This window comes from Bombina bombina, chromosome 2 (genome assembly GCF_027579735.1).
Source record: "Bombina bombina isolate aBomBom1 chromosome 2, aBomBom1.pri, whole genome shotgun sequence".
NCBI classification, from domain to species: domain Eukaryota; kingdom Metazoa; phylum Chordata; class Amphibia; order Anura; family Bombinatoridae; genus Bombina; species Bombina bombina.
This window is the reverse complement of record NC_069500.1, coordinates 36,546,058-36,564,324: the sequence shown is the minus strand read 5'-3', so window position 1 is coordinate 36,564,324 and position 18,267 is coordinate 36,546,058. Positions and strand designations below refer to the sequence as shown.

At 39.1% G+C, this 18,267-nt stretch overlaps 1 protein-coding gene across 1 annotated transcript in view; it reads right to left on the bottom strand.

The window, feature by feature from the left end:
- The window catches only part of UNC13B (unc-13 homolog B), a gene marked incomplete in the record, with an annotated part of 1,551,453 nt that overhangs the window by 671,341 nt on the left and 861,845 nt on the right, over nt 1-18,267 (bottom strand). Inside the window, 1 exon segment of the mRNA XM_053701016.1 lies at nt 17,443-17,489. Within this exon segment, the coding sequence (XP_053556991.1) occupies nt 17,443-17,489 (47 nt within the window).

The window sequence follows — 18,267 nt, the reverse complement described above, 5'->3', positions numbered from 1 at the left end:
GTCTTTCAGCCTTTCTTACCTTGGCCATGTCTCTGAGTATTGCACACCTTGTGCTTTTGGGCACTCCAGTGATGTTGCAGCTCTGAAATATGGCCAAACTGGTGGCAAGTGGCATCTTGGCAGCTGCACGCTTCACTTTTCTCAGTTCATGGGCAGTTATTTTGCGCCTTGGTTTTTCCACACGCTTCGTGCAACCCTGTTGACTATTTTGAATGAAACGCTTGATTGTTCGATGATCACGCTTCAGAAGCTTTGCAATTTTAAGAGTGCTGCATCCCTCTGCAAGATATCTCACTATTTTTGACTTTTCTGAGCCTGTCAAGTCCTTCTTTTGACCTATTTTGCCAAAGGAAAGGAAGTTGCCTAATAATTATGCACACCTGATATAGGGTGTTGATGTCATTAGACCACACCCCTTCTCATTACAGAGATGCACATCACCTAATATGCTTAATTGGTAGTAGGCTTTCGAGCTTATACAGCTTGGAGTAAGACAACATGCATAAAGAGGATGATGTGGTCAAAATACTCATTTGCCTAATAATTCTGCACTCCCTGTATACATACACAGACACATATACATATTTAGACAAGTGTATACATATATATATACATACACAGACACATATACATATTTAGACAAGTGTATACATATATATATATATATATATATATATACATACACTGACACATATACATATTTAGACAAGTGTATACATATATATATACATACACAGACACATATACATATTTAGACAAGTGTATACATATATATATATATATATACATACACAGACACATATACATATTTAGACAAGTGTATACATATATATATATATACATACACAGACACATATACATATTTAGACAAGTGTATACATATATATATATACATACACAGACACATATACATATTTAGACAAGTGTATACATATATATATATACATACACATATACATATTTAGACAAGTGTATACATATATATATATATATATATACATACACAGACACATATACATATTTAGACAAGTGCATACATATATATATATATATATATATACATACACAGACACATATACATATTTAGACAAGTGTATACATATATATATATATACATACACAGACACATATACATATTTAGACAAGTGTATACATATATATATACATACACAGACACATATACATATTTAGACAAGTGTATACATATATATATATACATACACAGACACATATACATATTTAGACAAGTGTATACATATATATATATATATATATATATATATATATATATATATATATATATATATATATATATGTGTGTGTGTGTGTGTCTGTGTGTGCATCTCTGCCAGCCTTTTTTTTCGTAACATCTGAGACCTTGTATCTTTGAGCCCTTAACACTTTGTTATGCAATATTTTTTTATCAGGTAGTGTTATTATGGGTGTAGCTGTACTATTAAATGTATTTTTTATGTGTTTTGTGACACTTTTTATTCAGTTAACCAGAGCTCTGGGGTTGCGGTAATCATTCTGGTGTAAATCATGATTGCGCTCATGCGTTCGCATTTCCTTTCAATAAGATCGGAATTTAACTTGCGTGCAAACTAACCTCGATAACCCGATATTGCTCGCACACAAACAATAGCGCTCCACTCGTAACCTAGCCCTAAGCTGTTCAGTTGTCTGATGTTTTGTGCACTCTTGTACTTATCTCTGTTGCACTTGTATAACTAACTTCTGATTGAACGTAGAGATCTTTTTGTAAAACTACAGCTGATTTCTACTCTGTAAGCTTTAAAAGGCCCTTACAGACAGCACACACTTTCTAGATAACATAATCCATCAGTGCTTCTATAATAGGTCTCGGAATCCCCTTATGAAAAGCAGGAAGCGCAGTTTGTGGGGAAGGATCCATAAAGGATCTCCAGACTCGGCCTAATTAAGCTGAGCCTTCTGTTTGGAGTGGAGCTGAAACCTTATCAAGTGAAGCAACAGAAAGCAATGCCATATGGAGACTGCCAAGTGTCTGAAGCTGAACTAAAGCAAACAGTGAGTTAGAGTAAACAGGAAAACCTACAGGGTACCCTCTCTCTTAATGTAGATACATGAAAGGAGTTATTTCTATAGCCACAAAGTATGAAACACAGACTGGGATGTGGCCACAAAACAAATAAAAATGTCAACGGGTCATAACAGTGTAAAATAAAGCATCTTATTATCTCATTATTGTGTGCATATAACTAACCCCCACAAACGGGCTAAACACATAGTTAAAGTCAGATCCAGAGCAGCAATGCCCTACTGGGAACTAGATAAACACTTTGGATGAGCCAATGCCAAGATGCATGTAGACACCAATCACCAACTAGCTTACAGTTGTGCATTGCTGCTCCTCCTACCAAGGTAGAAATGCATTTAAAATATCTTAAAGGGACAGTAAAGTCAATATTAAACTTATGATTGAATTGAGCGTGGCATTTTAAACAACTTTACAGTTTACTTCAATCATCAAGTTTGCTTAGTTCTCTTGGTATCCTTTGTTAAAGAGTAATCCTAGGTGAGCTCAGGAGCGTGCATGTGTCTTAAGCCATCTGGCAGCAGTGTTTACATCATTGTTTATAGCCATGTTAAATAGTTACAAACACTGCTGCCATAGACTGCTATAGACAAGTGCACGCTCCTAAGCTCCTATCAGTTAATCTAGGTTTGTCTTCAACAAAAACATAATTTATGTAAGAACTTACCTGATAAATTAATTTCTTTCATATTGGCAAGAGTCCATGAGCTAGTGACGTATGTGATATACATTCCTACCAGGAGGGGCAAAGTTTCCCAAACCTCAAAATGCCTATAAATACACCCCCCACCACACCCACAATTCAGTTTAACGAATAGCCAAGAAGTGGGGTGATAAGAAAGGAGCGAAAGCATCAACAAGGAATTGGAATAATTGTGTTTTATACAAAAAAATCATAACCACCATAAAAAGGGTGGGTCTCATGGACTCTTGCCAATATGAAAGAAATGAATTTATCAGGTAAATTCTTACATAAATTATGTTTTCTTTCATGTAATTGGCAAGAGTCCATGAGTTAGTGACGTATGGGATAGCAAATACCCAAGAAGTGGCACTCCACGCAAGAGTCACTACGGAGGGAGGGATACAAATAAAGACAGCCAATTCCGCTGAAAAATTAATCCACAACCCAAATCAAAAGTTTTAATCTTATAATTAAAAAAACTGAAATTATAAGCAGAAAAACCAAACTGAAACAGCTGCCTGAAGTACTTTTCTACCAAAAACTGCTTCTGAAGAAGAAAAAACATCAAAATGGTAGAATTTAGAAAAAGTATGCAAAGAAGACCAAGTTGCTGCTTTGCAAATCTGATCAACAGAAGCTTCATTCCTAAAAGCCCAGGAAGTAGAAACTGACCTAGTAGAATGAGCTGTAATCCTCTGAGGTGGGGATTTACCCGACTCCAAATAAGCATGATGAATTAAAAGCTTTAACTAAGATGCCAGATAAATGGCAGAAGCCTTCTGACCTTTTTAAGAACCAGAAAAGATAACAAATAGACTAGAAGTCTTTCTGAAATCTTTAGTAGCTTCAACATAATATTTCAAAGCTCTTACCACATCCAAAGAATGTAAAGATCTCTCCAGGGAATTCTTAGGATTAGGACACAATGAAGAGACAACAAATTCGCTACTAATGTTGTTGGAATTCACAACCTTAGGTAAAAATTTAAATGAAATCCGCAAGACCGCCTTATCCTGATGAAACATTAGAAAAGGAGACTCACAAGAAAGAGCAGATAATTCAGAAACTCTTCTAGCAGAAGAGATGGCCAAAAGGAACAATACTTTCCAAGAAAGTAATTTAATGTCCAGAGAATGCATAGGATCAAACGGAGGAGCCTGTAAAGCTTTCAAAACCAAATTAAGACTCCAAGGAGGAGAGATTGATTTAATGACAGGCTTAATACGAACCAAAGCCTGTACAAAACAATGAATATCAGGAAGATTAGCAATTTTTCTGTGAAACAGAACAGAAAGAGCAGAGATTTGTCCTTTCAAGGTAAAATTCTAGGAATTCTAAAAGAATGCCAAGAGAATTTATGAGAAGAACACCATGAAATGTAAGTCTTCCAAACTCGATAATAAATCTTTCTAGACACAGATTTACAAGCCTGCAACATAGTATTAATCACTGAGTCAGAGAAACCTCTATGACTAAGCACTAAGCATTCAATCTCCATACCTTCAAATTTAATGATTTGAGATCCTGATGGAAAAAGGGCCTTGAGATAGAAGTTCTGGCCTTAACGGAAGTGGCCAAGGTTGGCAACTGGACATCCGAACAAGATCTGCACACTAAAACCTGTGTGGCCATGCTGGAGCCACCAGCAGTACAAACTAATGCTCCATTATGATTTTGGAAATAACTCTTGGAAGAAGAACTAGAGGCGGAAAGATATAAGCAGGTTGATAACTCCAAGGAAGTGTCAACGCATCCACTGCTTCCGCCTGAGGATCCCTGGACCTGGACAGATACCTGGGAAGTTTCCTGTTTAGATGAGAAGCCATCAGATCTATTTCTGGAAGCCCCCACATCTGAACAATCTGAAAAAACACATCTGGGTGAAGAGACCACTCTCCCAAATGTAAAGTCTGGCAACTGAGATAATCCGCTTTCCAATTGTCTATACCTGGGACATGGACCGCAGAAATTAGACAGGAGCTGGATTCCGCCCAAGCAAGTATCCGATATACTTCTTTCATAGCTTGAGGACTGTGATGATTGACATATGCCACGGTTGTGACATTGTCTGTCTGAAAACAAATAAACGGTTCTCTCTTCAGAAGAGGCCAAAACCGAAGAGCTCTGAGAATCGCACAGAGTTTCAAAATATTGATTGGTAATCTCGCCTCTTGAGATTTCCAAACCCCCTGCGCTGTCAGAGATCCCCAGACAGCTCCCCAACCTGAAAGACTCGCATCTGATGTGATCACAGTCCAGGTTGGATGAACAAAAGAGGCCCCCTGAACTAAACGATGGTAATCTAACCACCAAGTCAGAGATAGCCGAACATTGGGATTCAAGGATATTAATTGTGATATCCTTGTATAATCCCTGCACCATTGATTCAGCATACAAAGCTGAAGAGGTCTCATGTGAAAACGAGCAAAAGGGATCGTGTCCGATGCTGCAGTCATGAGACCTAAAAACTCCATGCACATAGCTACTGAAGGGAATGATTGAAACTGAAGGTTCCGACAAGCTGCAACCAATTTCAGATACTGAATCTATTTGGAAACCTAAAAAGGTTACCCTTGTCTGAGGAGTCAAAGAACTTTTGGGTAAATTGATCCTCCAACCATGTTTTTGAAGAAACAAAACTAGTTGATTTTTGTGAGATTCTGCAGAACGTAAAGACTGAGCAAGTACCAAGATATCATCCAAATAAGGAAACACCACAATACCCCGCTCTCTTATTACAGAGAGTAGGGCACCGAGAACCTTTGAAAAGATCCTTGGAGCTGTCGCTAGGCCAAAAGGAAGAGCAACAATTTGTTAATGCTTGTCTAGAAAAGAGAATCTCAGGAACTGATGGTGATCTGGATGAATCGGAATATAAAGATATGCATCCTGTAAGTCTATTGTGGACATATAATGCCCTTGCTGAACAAAAGGCAGAATAGTCCTTATAGTCACCATTTTGAATGTTGGAATTCTCACGTAACGGTTCAAAATTTTTAGATCCAGAACTGGTCTGAAAGAATTCTCCTTCTTTGGGACAATGAACAGATTTGAATAAAACCCCAGACCCCGTTCCTGAACAGGAACTGGCACAATTACCCCAGATACCTCCAGGTCTGAAACACACTTCAGGAAAGCCTGAGCCTTTTCTGGGTTCACTGGAATGCGTGAGAGAAAGAAGCTTCTCACAGGCGGTCTTACTTTGAAACCTATTCTGTACCCTTGAGAAACAATGTTCTGAATCCAATGATATTGGATTGAATTGATCCAAACATCCTTGAAGAATTTTAGTCTGCCCCTACCAGCTGAGCTGGAATGAGGGCCGCACCTTCATGCGGACTTGGGGGCTGATTTAGACCTTTTAAATGGCTTGGATTTATTTTAGACTGAAGAAGGCTTCCAATTGGAAACCGTTCCCTTAGGGGAAGGATCAGGTTTCTGTTCCTTATTTTGTCGAAAGGAACGAAAACGGTAAGCAGCCTTACCCTTAGAATTTTTATCCTGAGGCAAAAAAGCTCCCGTCCCCCCAGTGACAGTTGAAATAATTGAATCCAACTGAGAACCAAATAATTTATTACCTTGGAAAGAGAGAGATAGCAACGTTGATTTAGAAGTCATATCAGCATTCGAAGATTTAAGCCATAAAGTTCTTCTAGCTAATATAGCTAAAGACATATATCTGACATCAATTCTGATGATATCAAAAATGGCATCACAGATGAAATTATTAGCATTTTGAATTAACTTAACAATGCTATACACATTATGATCTGATACTTGTTGCGCTAGGGTTTCCAACCAAAAAGTTGAAGCAGCTGCAACATCAGCCAAAGAAAAAGCAGGCCTAAGAAGATGGCCTGAACATAAATAAGCTTTCCTTAGATAAGAATCAAGTTTCCTATCTAAAGGATCTTTAAAAACAAAATTTATGCTTACCTGATAACTTTCTTTCTTTTGCGATGTACCGAGTCCACGGATTCATCCTAACTTGTGGGATATTGTCATTCCTGACAGGAAGTAGCAAAGAGAGCACCACAGCAGAGCTGTCTATATAGCTCCCCCCTTAACTCCACCCCCCAGTCATTCGAACGAAGGCCAAGGAAGAAAAGGAGAAACTATAAGGTGCAGAGGTGACAGATAGTGTTTTTTATGTAAACTTCAGTCTTGAATAGACAGGGCGGGCCGTGGACTCGGTACATCGCAAAAGAAAGAAATTTATCAGGTAAGCATATATTTTGTTTTCTTTTGCAAGATGTACCGAGTCCACGGATTCATCCTAACTTGTGTGATACCAATACCAAAGCTTTAGGACACGGATGAAGGGAGGGACAAGACAAGAACCTAAACGGAAGTCACCCCTGCTTGCAAAACCTCTCTCTCAAAAATAGCCTCGGAAGAAGCAAAAGTATCAAATTTGTAAAATTTGGAAAAGGTATGAAGCGAAGACCAAGTCGCAGCCTTACAAATCTGTTCAACAGAAGCATCATTTTTAAAAGCCCATGTGGAAGCCACAGCTCTAGTGGAGAGAGCTGTAATTCTTTCAGGAGGCTGCTGTCCAGCAGTCTCATAAGCCAAATGGATGATGCTTTTCAGCCAAAAGGAAAGAGAGGTAGCCGTAGCCTTTTGACCTCTACACTTTCCAGCATAGACAACAAACAAAGAAGATGATTGGCAAAAATCTTTAGTTGCCTTCAAATAAAACTTCAAGGCACGAACCACGTCCAAGTTGTGCAACACACGTTCCTTCTTAGAAGAAGGATTAGGACACAGAGAAGGAACAACAATTTCCTGATTGATATTCCTGTTAGAAACAACCTTAGGGAGGAACCCAGGTTTGGTACGCAAAACCACCTTATCAGCATAGAAAACAAGATAAGGTGAGTCACATTGTAATGCAGATAGTTCAGAAACTCTTCGAGCTGAAGAGACAGCAACTAGAAACAGAACTTTCCAAGATAGAAGCTTAATATCTATGGAATGCATGGGTTCAAACGGAACCCCCTGAAGAACTTTAAGAACTACATTTAGACTCCATGGCGGAGCAACAGGTTTAAACACAGGTTTAATTCTAACTAAAGCCTGACAACTTGAGAAAGTCTGCCCCCTACTTGATCCGGTCCCGGATCGGGGGCTACCCCTTCATGCTGTCTTAGTGGCAGCAGCAGGCTTTTTGGCCTGTTTACCCTTGTTCCAAGCCTGGTTAGCTCTCCAGGTTGGCTTGGATTGAGCAAAGTTCCCCTCTTGCTTTGCAGCAGGGGAAGAGGAAGTGGGACCACCCTTGAAGTTTTGAAAGGAACGGAAATTATTTTGTTTGGTCCTTGTCTCATTTGACTTATCTTGAGGGAGGGCATGACCCTTCCCTCCAGTGATGTCTGAAATGATCTCTTTCAGTGCAGGCCCGAATAGGGTCTTAAATTTTAAAAGAATGGTCAAAAGCTTAGATTTAGATGACACATCAGCTGACCAGGACTTAAGCCATAACGCTCATCGCGCTAAAATGGCAAAACCTGAATTCTTTGCCGCTAACTTAGCAAGATGAAAAGCGGCATCTGTAATAAAAGAATTAGCCAACTTAAGGGCCTTAATTCTGTACAAAATATTATCTAGTGGGGTCTCCTCCATCTGAAGAGCCTCAAACCAAAAAGCAGCTCCAGTGGTTACCGGAACAATGCAAGCTATAGGTTGAAGAAGAAAACCCTGATGAACAAAAATTTTCTTTAGGAGACCCTCTAACTTTTTATCCATAGGATCAATGAAAGCACAACTGTCTTCAATAGGTATAGTTGTACGCTTAGCCAGAGTAGAAATAGCTCCCTCCACCTTAGGGACCGTCTGCCATGAGTCCTTTATGGTGTCAGAAATGGGGAACATTTTCTTAAAAACAGGAGGGGGAGCGAACGGAATACCTGGTCTATCCCACTCCTTAGTAACAATGTCCGAAATCCTCTTAGGGACCGGAAAAACATCAGTGTAAACAGGAACCTCTAAATATTTGTCCATTTTACACAATTTCTCTGGAACGACAATAGGGTAACAATCATCTTAGTTTTAGTAGCTAAAACCTCCCTGAGCAATAAACGGAGGTGCTCTAGCTTAAATTTAAATGCCGTCATATCTGAATCTGTCTGAGGGAACATATTTCCAGAATCAGAAATCTCTCCCTCAGACAGCAAATCCCTCATCCCTACCTCAGAACATTGTGAGGGAATATCGGATACGGCTACTAAAGCGTCAGAAGGCTCAGCATTTGTTCTTAGCTCAGAGCTACTGTGCTTCCCTTGCAACCCTGGCAGTTTAGATAAAACCTCTGTGAGGGTAGTATTCATAACTGAAGCCATATCTTGCAAGGTGAAAGAATTAGACGCACTAGAAGTACTTGGCGTCGCATGTGCGGGCATAACTGGTTGTGACACTTGGGGAGAACTAGATGGCGAAACCTGATTTCCTTCTGTCTGAGAATCATTTAATGCCGAATTCTTATAAGCCAAAATATGCTGTTTGCAATTTATAGACATATCAGTACAATTGGGACACATTCTTAGAGGGGGTTTCACAATGGCTTCTAAACAAATTGAACAATGAGTTTCCTCAGTGTCAGACATGTTTAACAGGCTAGTAATGAAGCAAGCAAGCTTGGAAAACACTTTATTTAATGAAAAAAACACAATTTGCAAAAACGGTACTGTACCTTTAAGAGAAAAAAAGGCATACACAAACTGCAAAACAGGTTACAATTGCTCCAAAAAATCTGAAATTTTAACAGTGTACCCACTAAGCTTTAGAAGGATTGCACCACAGGTAAAAAAGCAATAGACCCCCAACTGAAAAAAACTGATTGGTAATTGTCTAAAACCGGTTAAAATCCCCTAAAGCACCTTACCACAGCTCTGCTGTGGCCCTACCTGCCCTTAGGAAGCGATAATATGGGGTTTAAAGCTTTAATTAGTTCCTCAGAAGACTATCAGGACCTCAGGAGAAGTTGCTTGCTGCTTGTAAATGTAGGCCCCGCCCACCTCACTCGATGTTGCTGGGGCCTACACAAACTAACAAACCCTGCCTGAAAGCCATGTGGGTTATAAACAACCCCAAAGAACCCTCAAGCAAATGTCCCATAAAACAGAAAACGCTACTCCCAGACACAAAAAACGTTTGTCCCAAATTCAAATAACAAACTGAGTGCCCAAAAAAAATAAACCCTTTATGCAAGCTAGTAAAAACCTCTAATAACACTAGGATTACTGCTTACCCTTCCCCTAATGGGGACACTGTCAGCCTTTCTGAGTTAACACAGTCTCTGCAGAAAATATGACTGAACATACCTCATTGCTGTATAGCAAGAAACCGTTCCTCATACTGAAGTTTTTCTGTACTCCTCAGCTCATGTGGGAACAGCAGTGGACCTTAGTTACAAATGCTAAGATCATCATCCTCCAGGCAGAAATCTTCATCTATGTCCTGCCTGAAAGTAAATAGTACAACACCGGTACCATTTAAAAATAACCAACACTTGATTGAAGATAAAATAAAACTAACAGTTTAACACCTCTTCTCTTTACCCTTCCTGCTTAGAGCCAGCAAAGAGAATGACTGGGGGGTGGAGTTAAGGGGGGAGCTATATAGACAGCTCTGCTGTGGTGCTCTCTTTGCTACTTCCTGTCAGGAAGGACAATATCCCACAAGTTAGGATGAATCTGTGGACTCGGTACATCTTGCAAAAGAAAGAAGTACTATCTGCCGTAGGAATAGTAGTACGTTTAGCAAGAGTAGAGATGGCCCCATCAACTTTGGGGATCTTTTCCCAAAACTCCAAACTATCAGACGGCAAAGGGTACAGATTCTTAAACCTTGAAGAAGGAGTAAGAGAGGTACCCAGTCTATTCCATTCCCTAGAAATTACATCTGAAATAGCATCAGGAACTGGAAAAACCTCTGGAATAACTACATGAGGTTTAAAAACTAAATTTAAACGTTTACTAGTTTTAATATCAAGAGGACTAGTCTCCTCCATATCTAATGAAATCAACACCTCTTTCAATAAGGAACGAATATACTCCATTTTAAATAAGTATGAAGATTTGTCAGTGTCCATATCTGAGGCAGAATCTTCTGAACCAGATAGATCCTCATCAGAGATAGATAAATCAGAATGTTGTCGGTCATTTAAAAATTCATCAATTTTATGAGAAGTTTTAAAAGACCTTTTACGTTTATTAGAAGGTGGAATGACAGACAAAGCCTTCTGAATAGAATTAGAAACAAATTCTCTCACATTAACAGGAATATCTTGAGCATTAGATGTTGAAGGAATAACAACAGGTAATGGATTACTACTAATGGAAATATTTTCTGCATGTAAAAGTTTGTCATGACAACTATCACAAACTACAGCCGGAGGAACAGTTACCACAAGTTTACAACAAATGCACTTAGCTTTGGTAGAACCGACATCAGGCAGCAGGATTCCAATAGTGGATTCTGAAACAGGATCAGGGTGTGGTGAGGGGGTGTATTTATAGGCATTTTGAGGTTTGGGAAACTTTGCCCCTCCTGGTAGGAATGTATACCCCATACGTCACTAGCTCATGGACTCTTGCCAATTACATGAAAGAAAGATAGCAAAAAAAGAAAGCAAAATTGATAATAGCAATAATATGGAAAGTTGTATAAAAACATAATTTATGTAAGAACTTACCCGATAAATTCATTTCTTTCATATTAGCAAGAGTCCATGAGCTAGTGACGTATGGGATATACATTCCTACCAGGAGGGGCAAAGTTTCCCAAACCTCAAAATGCCTATAAATACACCCCTCACCACACCCACAAATCAGTTTAACGAATAGCCAAGCAGTGGAGTGATAAGAAAAAAGTGCGAAAGCATAAAAAATAAGGAATTGGAATAATTGTGCTTTATACAAAAAAATCATAACCACCACAAAAAAGGGTGGGCCTCATGGACTCTTGCTAATATGAAAGAAATGAATTTATCAGGTAAGTTCTTACATAAATTATGTTTTCTTTCATGTAATTAGCAAGAGTCCATGAGCTAGTGACGTATGGGATAATGACTACCCAAGATGTGGATCTTTCCACGCAAGAGTCACTAGAGAGGGAGGGATAAAATAAAGACAGCCAATTCCGCTGAAAAATAATCCACACCCAAAATAAAGTTTAAATTATAAGCAGAAGATTCAAACTGAAACAGCTGCCTGAAGTACTTTTCTACCAAAAACAGCTTCAGAAGAAGAAAACACATCAAAATGGTAGAATTTAGTAAAAGTATGCAAAGAAGACCAAGTTGCTGCTTTGCAAATCTGATCAACCGAAGCTTCATTCCTAAACGTCCAGGAAGTAGAAACTGACCTAGTAGAATGAGCTGTAATCCTTTGAGGCGGAGTTTTACCCGACTCGACATAAGCATGATGAATTAAAGATTTCAACCAAGATGCCAAAGAAATGGCAGAGGCCTTCTGACCTTTCCTAGAACCGGAAAAGATAACAAATAGACTAGAAGTCTTTCGGAAATTCTTAGTAGCTTCAACATAATATTTCAAAGCTCTAACAACATCCAAAGAATGCAATGATCTCTCCTTAGAATTCTTAGGATTAGGACACAATGAAGGAACCACAATTTCTCTACTAATGTTGTTAGAATTCACAACCTTAGGTAAAAATTTAAAAGAAGTTTGCAACACCACCTTATCCTGATGAAAAAAATCAGAAAAGGAGACTCACAAGAAAGAGCAGATAATTCAGAAACTCGTCTGGCAGAAGAGATAGCCAAAAGGAACAAAACTTTCCAAGAAAGTAATTTGATGTCCAACGAATGCATAGGTTCAAACGGAGGAGCTTGAAGAGCCCCCAGAACCAAATTCAAACTCCAAGGAGGAGAAATTGACTTAATGACAGGTTTTATACGAACCAAAGCTTGTACAAAACAATGAATATCAGGAAGATTAGCAATCTTTCTGTGAAAAAGAACAGAAAGAGCAGAGATTTGTCCTTTCAAGGAACTTGCAGACAAACCTTTATCCAAACCATCCTGAAGAAATTGTAAAATTCTCGGAATTCTAAAAGAATGCCAGGAAAAATGATGAGAAAGACACCAAGAAATATAAGTCTTCCAGACTCTATAATATATCTCCCTAGATACAGATTTACGAGCCTGTAACATAGTATTAATCACAGAGTCAGAGAAACCTCTTTGACTAAGAATCAAGCGTTCAATCTCCATACCTTTAAATTTAAGGATTTGAGATCCTGATGGAAAAAAGGACCTTGTGACAAAAGGTCTGGTCTTAATGGAAGAGTCCACGGTTGGCAAGAGGCCATCCGGACAAGATCCGCATACCAAAACCTGTGAGGCCATGCTGGAGCTACCAGCAGAACAAACGACCATTCCTTCAGAATCTTGGAGATTACTCTTGGAAGAAGAACTAGAGGCGGAAAGATATAGGCAGGATGATACTTCCAAGGAAGTGACAATGTATCCACTGCTTCCGCTTGAGGATCCCTGGATCTGGACAGATACCTGGGAAGTTTCTTGTTTAGATGAGAGGCCATCAGATCTATTTCTGGAAGTCCCCACATTTGAACAATCTGAAGAAATACCTCTGGGTGAAGAGACCATTCGCCCGGATGTAACGTTTGGCGGCTGAGATAATCCGCTTCCCAATTGTCTATACCTGGGATATGAACCGCAGAAACTAGACAGGAGCTGGATTCCGCCCATACCAGAATTCGAGATACTTCCTTCATAGCAAGAGGACTGTGAGTCCCTCCTTGATGATTGATGTATGCCACAGTTGTGACATTGTCTGTCTGAAAACAAATGAACGATTCTCTCTTTAGAAGAGGCCATGACTGAAGAGCTCTGAAAATTGCACAGAGTTCCAAACTATTGATCAGTAATCTCACCTCCTGAGATTCCCAAACCCCTTGTGCTGTCAGAGACCACCAAACAGCTCCCCAACCTGTCAGACTTGCATCTGTTGAAATTACAGTCCAGGTCGGAAGAACAAAAGAAGCCCCCTGAACTAAACGATGGTGATCTGTCCACCACATCAGAGAGTGTCGTACAATCGGTGTTAAAGATATTAATTGAGATATCTTTGTGTAATCCCTGCACCATTGGTTCAGCATACAGAGCTGAAGAGGTCGCATGTGAAAACGAGCAAAGGGGATCGCGTCCGATGCTGCAGTCATAAGACCTAGAATTTCCATGCATAAAGCTACCGAAGGGAATGATTGTGACTGAAGGTTTCGACAAGCTGATATCAACTTTAGACGTCTCTTGTCTGTCAAAGACAGAGTCATGGACACTGAATCTATCCGAAAACCTAAAAAGGTTACCCTTGTCTGAGGAATCAATGAACTTTTCGGTAAATTGATCCTCCAACCATGATCTTGAAGAAACAACACAAGTCGATTCGTATGAGATTCTGCTAAATGTGAAGACTGAGCAAGTACCAAGATATCGTCCAAATAAGGAAATACCACAATACCCTGTTCTCTGATTACAGACAGAAGGGCACCGAGAACCTTTGTAAAAATTCTTGGAGCTGTAGCTAGGCCAAACGGTAGAGCCACAAACTGGTAATGCTTGTCTAGGAAAGAGAATCTCAGAAACTGATAGTGATCTGGATGAATCGGAATATGCAGATATGCATCCTGTAAATCTATTGTGGACATATAATGCTCTTGCTGAACAAAAGGTAGGATAGTCCTTACAGTTACCATTTTGAATGTTGGTATCCTTACATAACGATTCAATATTTTTAGATCCAGAACTGGTCTGAAGGAATTCTCCTTCTTTGGTACAATGAAGAGATTTGAATAAAACCCCAGCCCCTGTTCCAGAACTGGAACTGGTATAATTACTCCAGCCAACTCTAGATCTGAAACACATTTCAGAAATGCTTGAGCCTTCACTAGGTTTACTGGGACACGGGAAAGAAAAAATCTCTTTGCAGGAGGCCTTATCTTGAAGCCAATTCTGTACCCTTTTGAAACAATGTTCTGAATCCAGAGATTGTGAACGGAATTGAACCAAATTTCTTTGAAAAAACGTAATCTGCCCCCTACCAGCTGAGCTGGAATGAGGGCCGCACCTTCATGTGGACTTGGGAGCTGGCTTTGGTTTTCTAAAAGGCTTGGATTTATTCCAGACTGGAGATGGTTTCCAAACTGATACCGCTCCTGAGGATGAAGGATCAGGCTTTTGTTCCTTGTTGTGACGAAAGGAACGAAAACGATTATTAGACCTAAATTTACCTTTAGATTTTTTATCCTGTGGTAAAAAAGTTCCTTTCCCTCCAGTAACAGTTGAGATAATAGAATCCAACTGAGAACCAAATAATTTATTACCCTGGAAAGAAAGGAAAAGCAGAGTAGACTTAGAAGACATATCAGCATTCCAAGTTTTAAGCCATAAAGCTCTTCTAGCTAAAATAGCTAGAGACATATACCTGACATCAACTCTAATGATATCAAAGATGGCATCACAAATAAAATTATTAGCATGTTGTAGAAGAATAATAATGCTATGAGAATTATGATCTGTTACTTGTTGCGCTAAAGCTTCTAACCAAAAAGTTGAAGCTGCAGCAACATCCGCTAAAGATATAGCAGGTCTAAGAAGATTACCTGAACACAAGTAAGCTTTTCTTAGAAAGGATTCAATTTTCCTATCTAAAGGATCCTTAAAGGAAGTACCATCTGCCGTAGGAATAGTAGTACGCTTAGCAAGAGTAGAGACAGCCCCATCAACCTTAGGGATTTTGTCCCAAAATTCTAATCTGTCAGATGGCACAGGATATAATTGCTTAAAACGTTTAGAAGGAGTAAAAGAATTACCCAAATTATTCCATTCCCTGGAAATTACTTCAGAAATAGCACCAGGGACAGGAAAAACTTCTGGAATAACTACAGGAGTTTTAAAAACCTTATCTAAACGTTTAGATTTAGTATCAAGAGGACTAGAATCCTCAATTTCTAATGCAATTAGGACTTCTTTAAGTAAAGAACGAATAAATTCCATTTTAAATAAATATGAAGATTTATCAGCATCAACCTCTGAGACAGAATCCTCTGAATCAGAAGAACCAATATCAGTATCAGAATGATGATGTTCATTTAAAAATTCATCTGAAAAATGAGAAGTTTTAAAAGACTTTTTACGTTTACTAGAAGGAGGAATAACAGACATAGCTTTCTTAATGGATTTAGAAACAAAATCTCTTATGTTATCAGGAACACTCTGAGTATTAGATGTTGACGGAACAGCAACAGGTAATGTAACAGTACTAAAGGAAATATTATCTACATCAGCAAGTTTGTCATGACAAACAGTACAAACAACAGCTGGAGGAACAGATACCAAAAGTTTACAGCAGATACACTTAGCTTTGGTAGCTCCAGCACCAGGCAGGGATTTTCCAGAAGTATCTTCTGACTCAGCTTCAACGTGGGACATCTTGCAATATGTAATAGAAAAAACAACATATAAAGCAAAATTGATCAAATTCCTTAAATGACAGTTTCAGGAATGGGAAAAAAATGCCATAGAACAAGCTTCTAGCAACCAGAAGCACAAAATAATGAGACTTAAATAATGTGGAGACAATAGTGACGCCCATATTTTTTTAGCGCCAAAAAAGACGCCCACATTATTTGGCGCCTAAATGCTTTTGGCGCCAAAATGACGCCACATCCGGAACGCCGACACCTTTGGTGCAAAAAAACGTCAAAAATTACGCAACTTCCGGCGACACGTATGACGCCGGAAACAGAAAAAAAATTTTGCGCCAAAAAAGTCCGCGCCAAGAATGACGCAATAAAATGAAGCATTTTCAGCCCCCGCGAGCCTAACAGCCCACAGGGAAAAGTCAAATTTTTAAGGTAAGAAAAAATGATTTATTCATATGCATTATCCCAAATATGAAACTGACTGTCTGAAATAAGGAACGTTGAACATCCTGAGTCAAGGCAAATAAATGTTTGAATATATATATTTAGAACTTTATATAAAAGTGCCCAACCATAGCTTAGAGTGTCACAGAAAATAAGACTTACTTACCCCAGGACACTCATCTACATGAAGTAGAAAGCCAAACCAGTACTGAAACGAGAATCAGTAGAGGAAATGGTATATATAAGAGTATATCGTCGATCTGAAAAGTGAGGTAAGAGATGAATCTCTACGACCGATAACAGAGAACCTATGAAATAGACCCCGTAGAAGGAGATCACTGCATTCAAATAGGCAATACTCTCCTCACATCCCTCTGACATTCACTGCACGCTGAGAGGAAAACTGGGCTCCAACCTGCTGCGGAGCGCATATCAACGTAGAATCTAGCACAAACTTACTTCACCACCTCCATAGGAGGCAAAGTTTGTAAAACTGATTTGTGGGTGTGGTGAGGGGTGTATTTATAGGCATTTTGAGGTTTGGGAAACTTTGCCCCTCCTGGTAGGAATGTATATCCCATACGTCACTAGCTCATGGACCCTTGCTAATTACATGAAAGAAATTGTATTCTCTATCTGAATGGTAAAAGTTTAGTTTTGACTTTACTGTCCCCTTAAAGTGGCAGACTACACACTCTGAACCAGAAGTCATTTTGACTTTCCCTATTCTATACACAGGATGGGACGCACATTGTCAGAAACTACTTACCCTCCCTTAAACCACGGAGGCTTGGATGGATCTCCATCATCTTGATTCTGTAACAAATGAAACAAAAACAACACTAATTAGCAACAAGAAGTGATAACACAGACAATATAAACCATACAAGGACTGGTTTACACACTCCTGTTTCCAGAAGCACTGGCAATAAACATAGCTCTAGGGCAGGCACACAAAAGCACAGGATGAGTCAGAGCCTGTTCAGTGCACGTGGCCGAATATTCACAAGCGTGTGCCCCACACAACCTATCACAAGGTAAAGCAGCAATAGTCATTTCCACATTTTCATTGGCTAAGCAGTAAATAGGCCCAGTTCAGTGGATAACTTATTGATACAAGGCATTTTGTGCATCTGTTGTCAATACATAAATATATCATCACAAGGCACAATTGTTCTACAACTGTGTGCTTTACTACACTCAATCTAATTGCTTTTTATATTCCTTCACTGGGACTAAATAAACTTTACTATATCGCTGCACTCAAAAGGTCACAAATTCTATGTTAACTTGTCCATGTACTTAACTTGTGTGAGTTTTGTATGAGGAGGAGGTCACTTTGTACCTTGCACAATTAGAGAACACTGCTGATTGGTGCCTGAGCTACGGAGACTCGTACTTCTCCCGGTTTTAGTTATCTTTGTTTCTCCTTGGCCTACTTGATAGTTTAGATAGCGCACGTAATGAGTACTGAATTAGTTTACTTGTTATGTCATGACCTTGTCATAGGCTTGTTCATTCTATTTCATAGATACGCACTCTAAGTTTATATAGTATTTTATTGCACTTTGTCTCTCTTTATTCACGGGTTCTC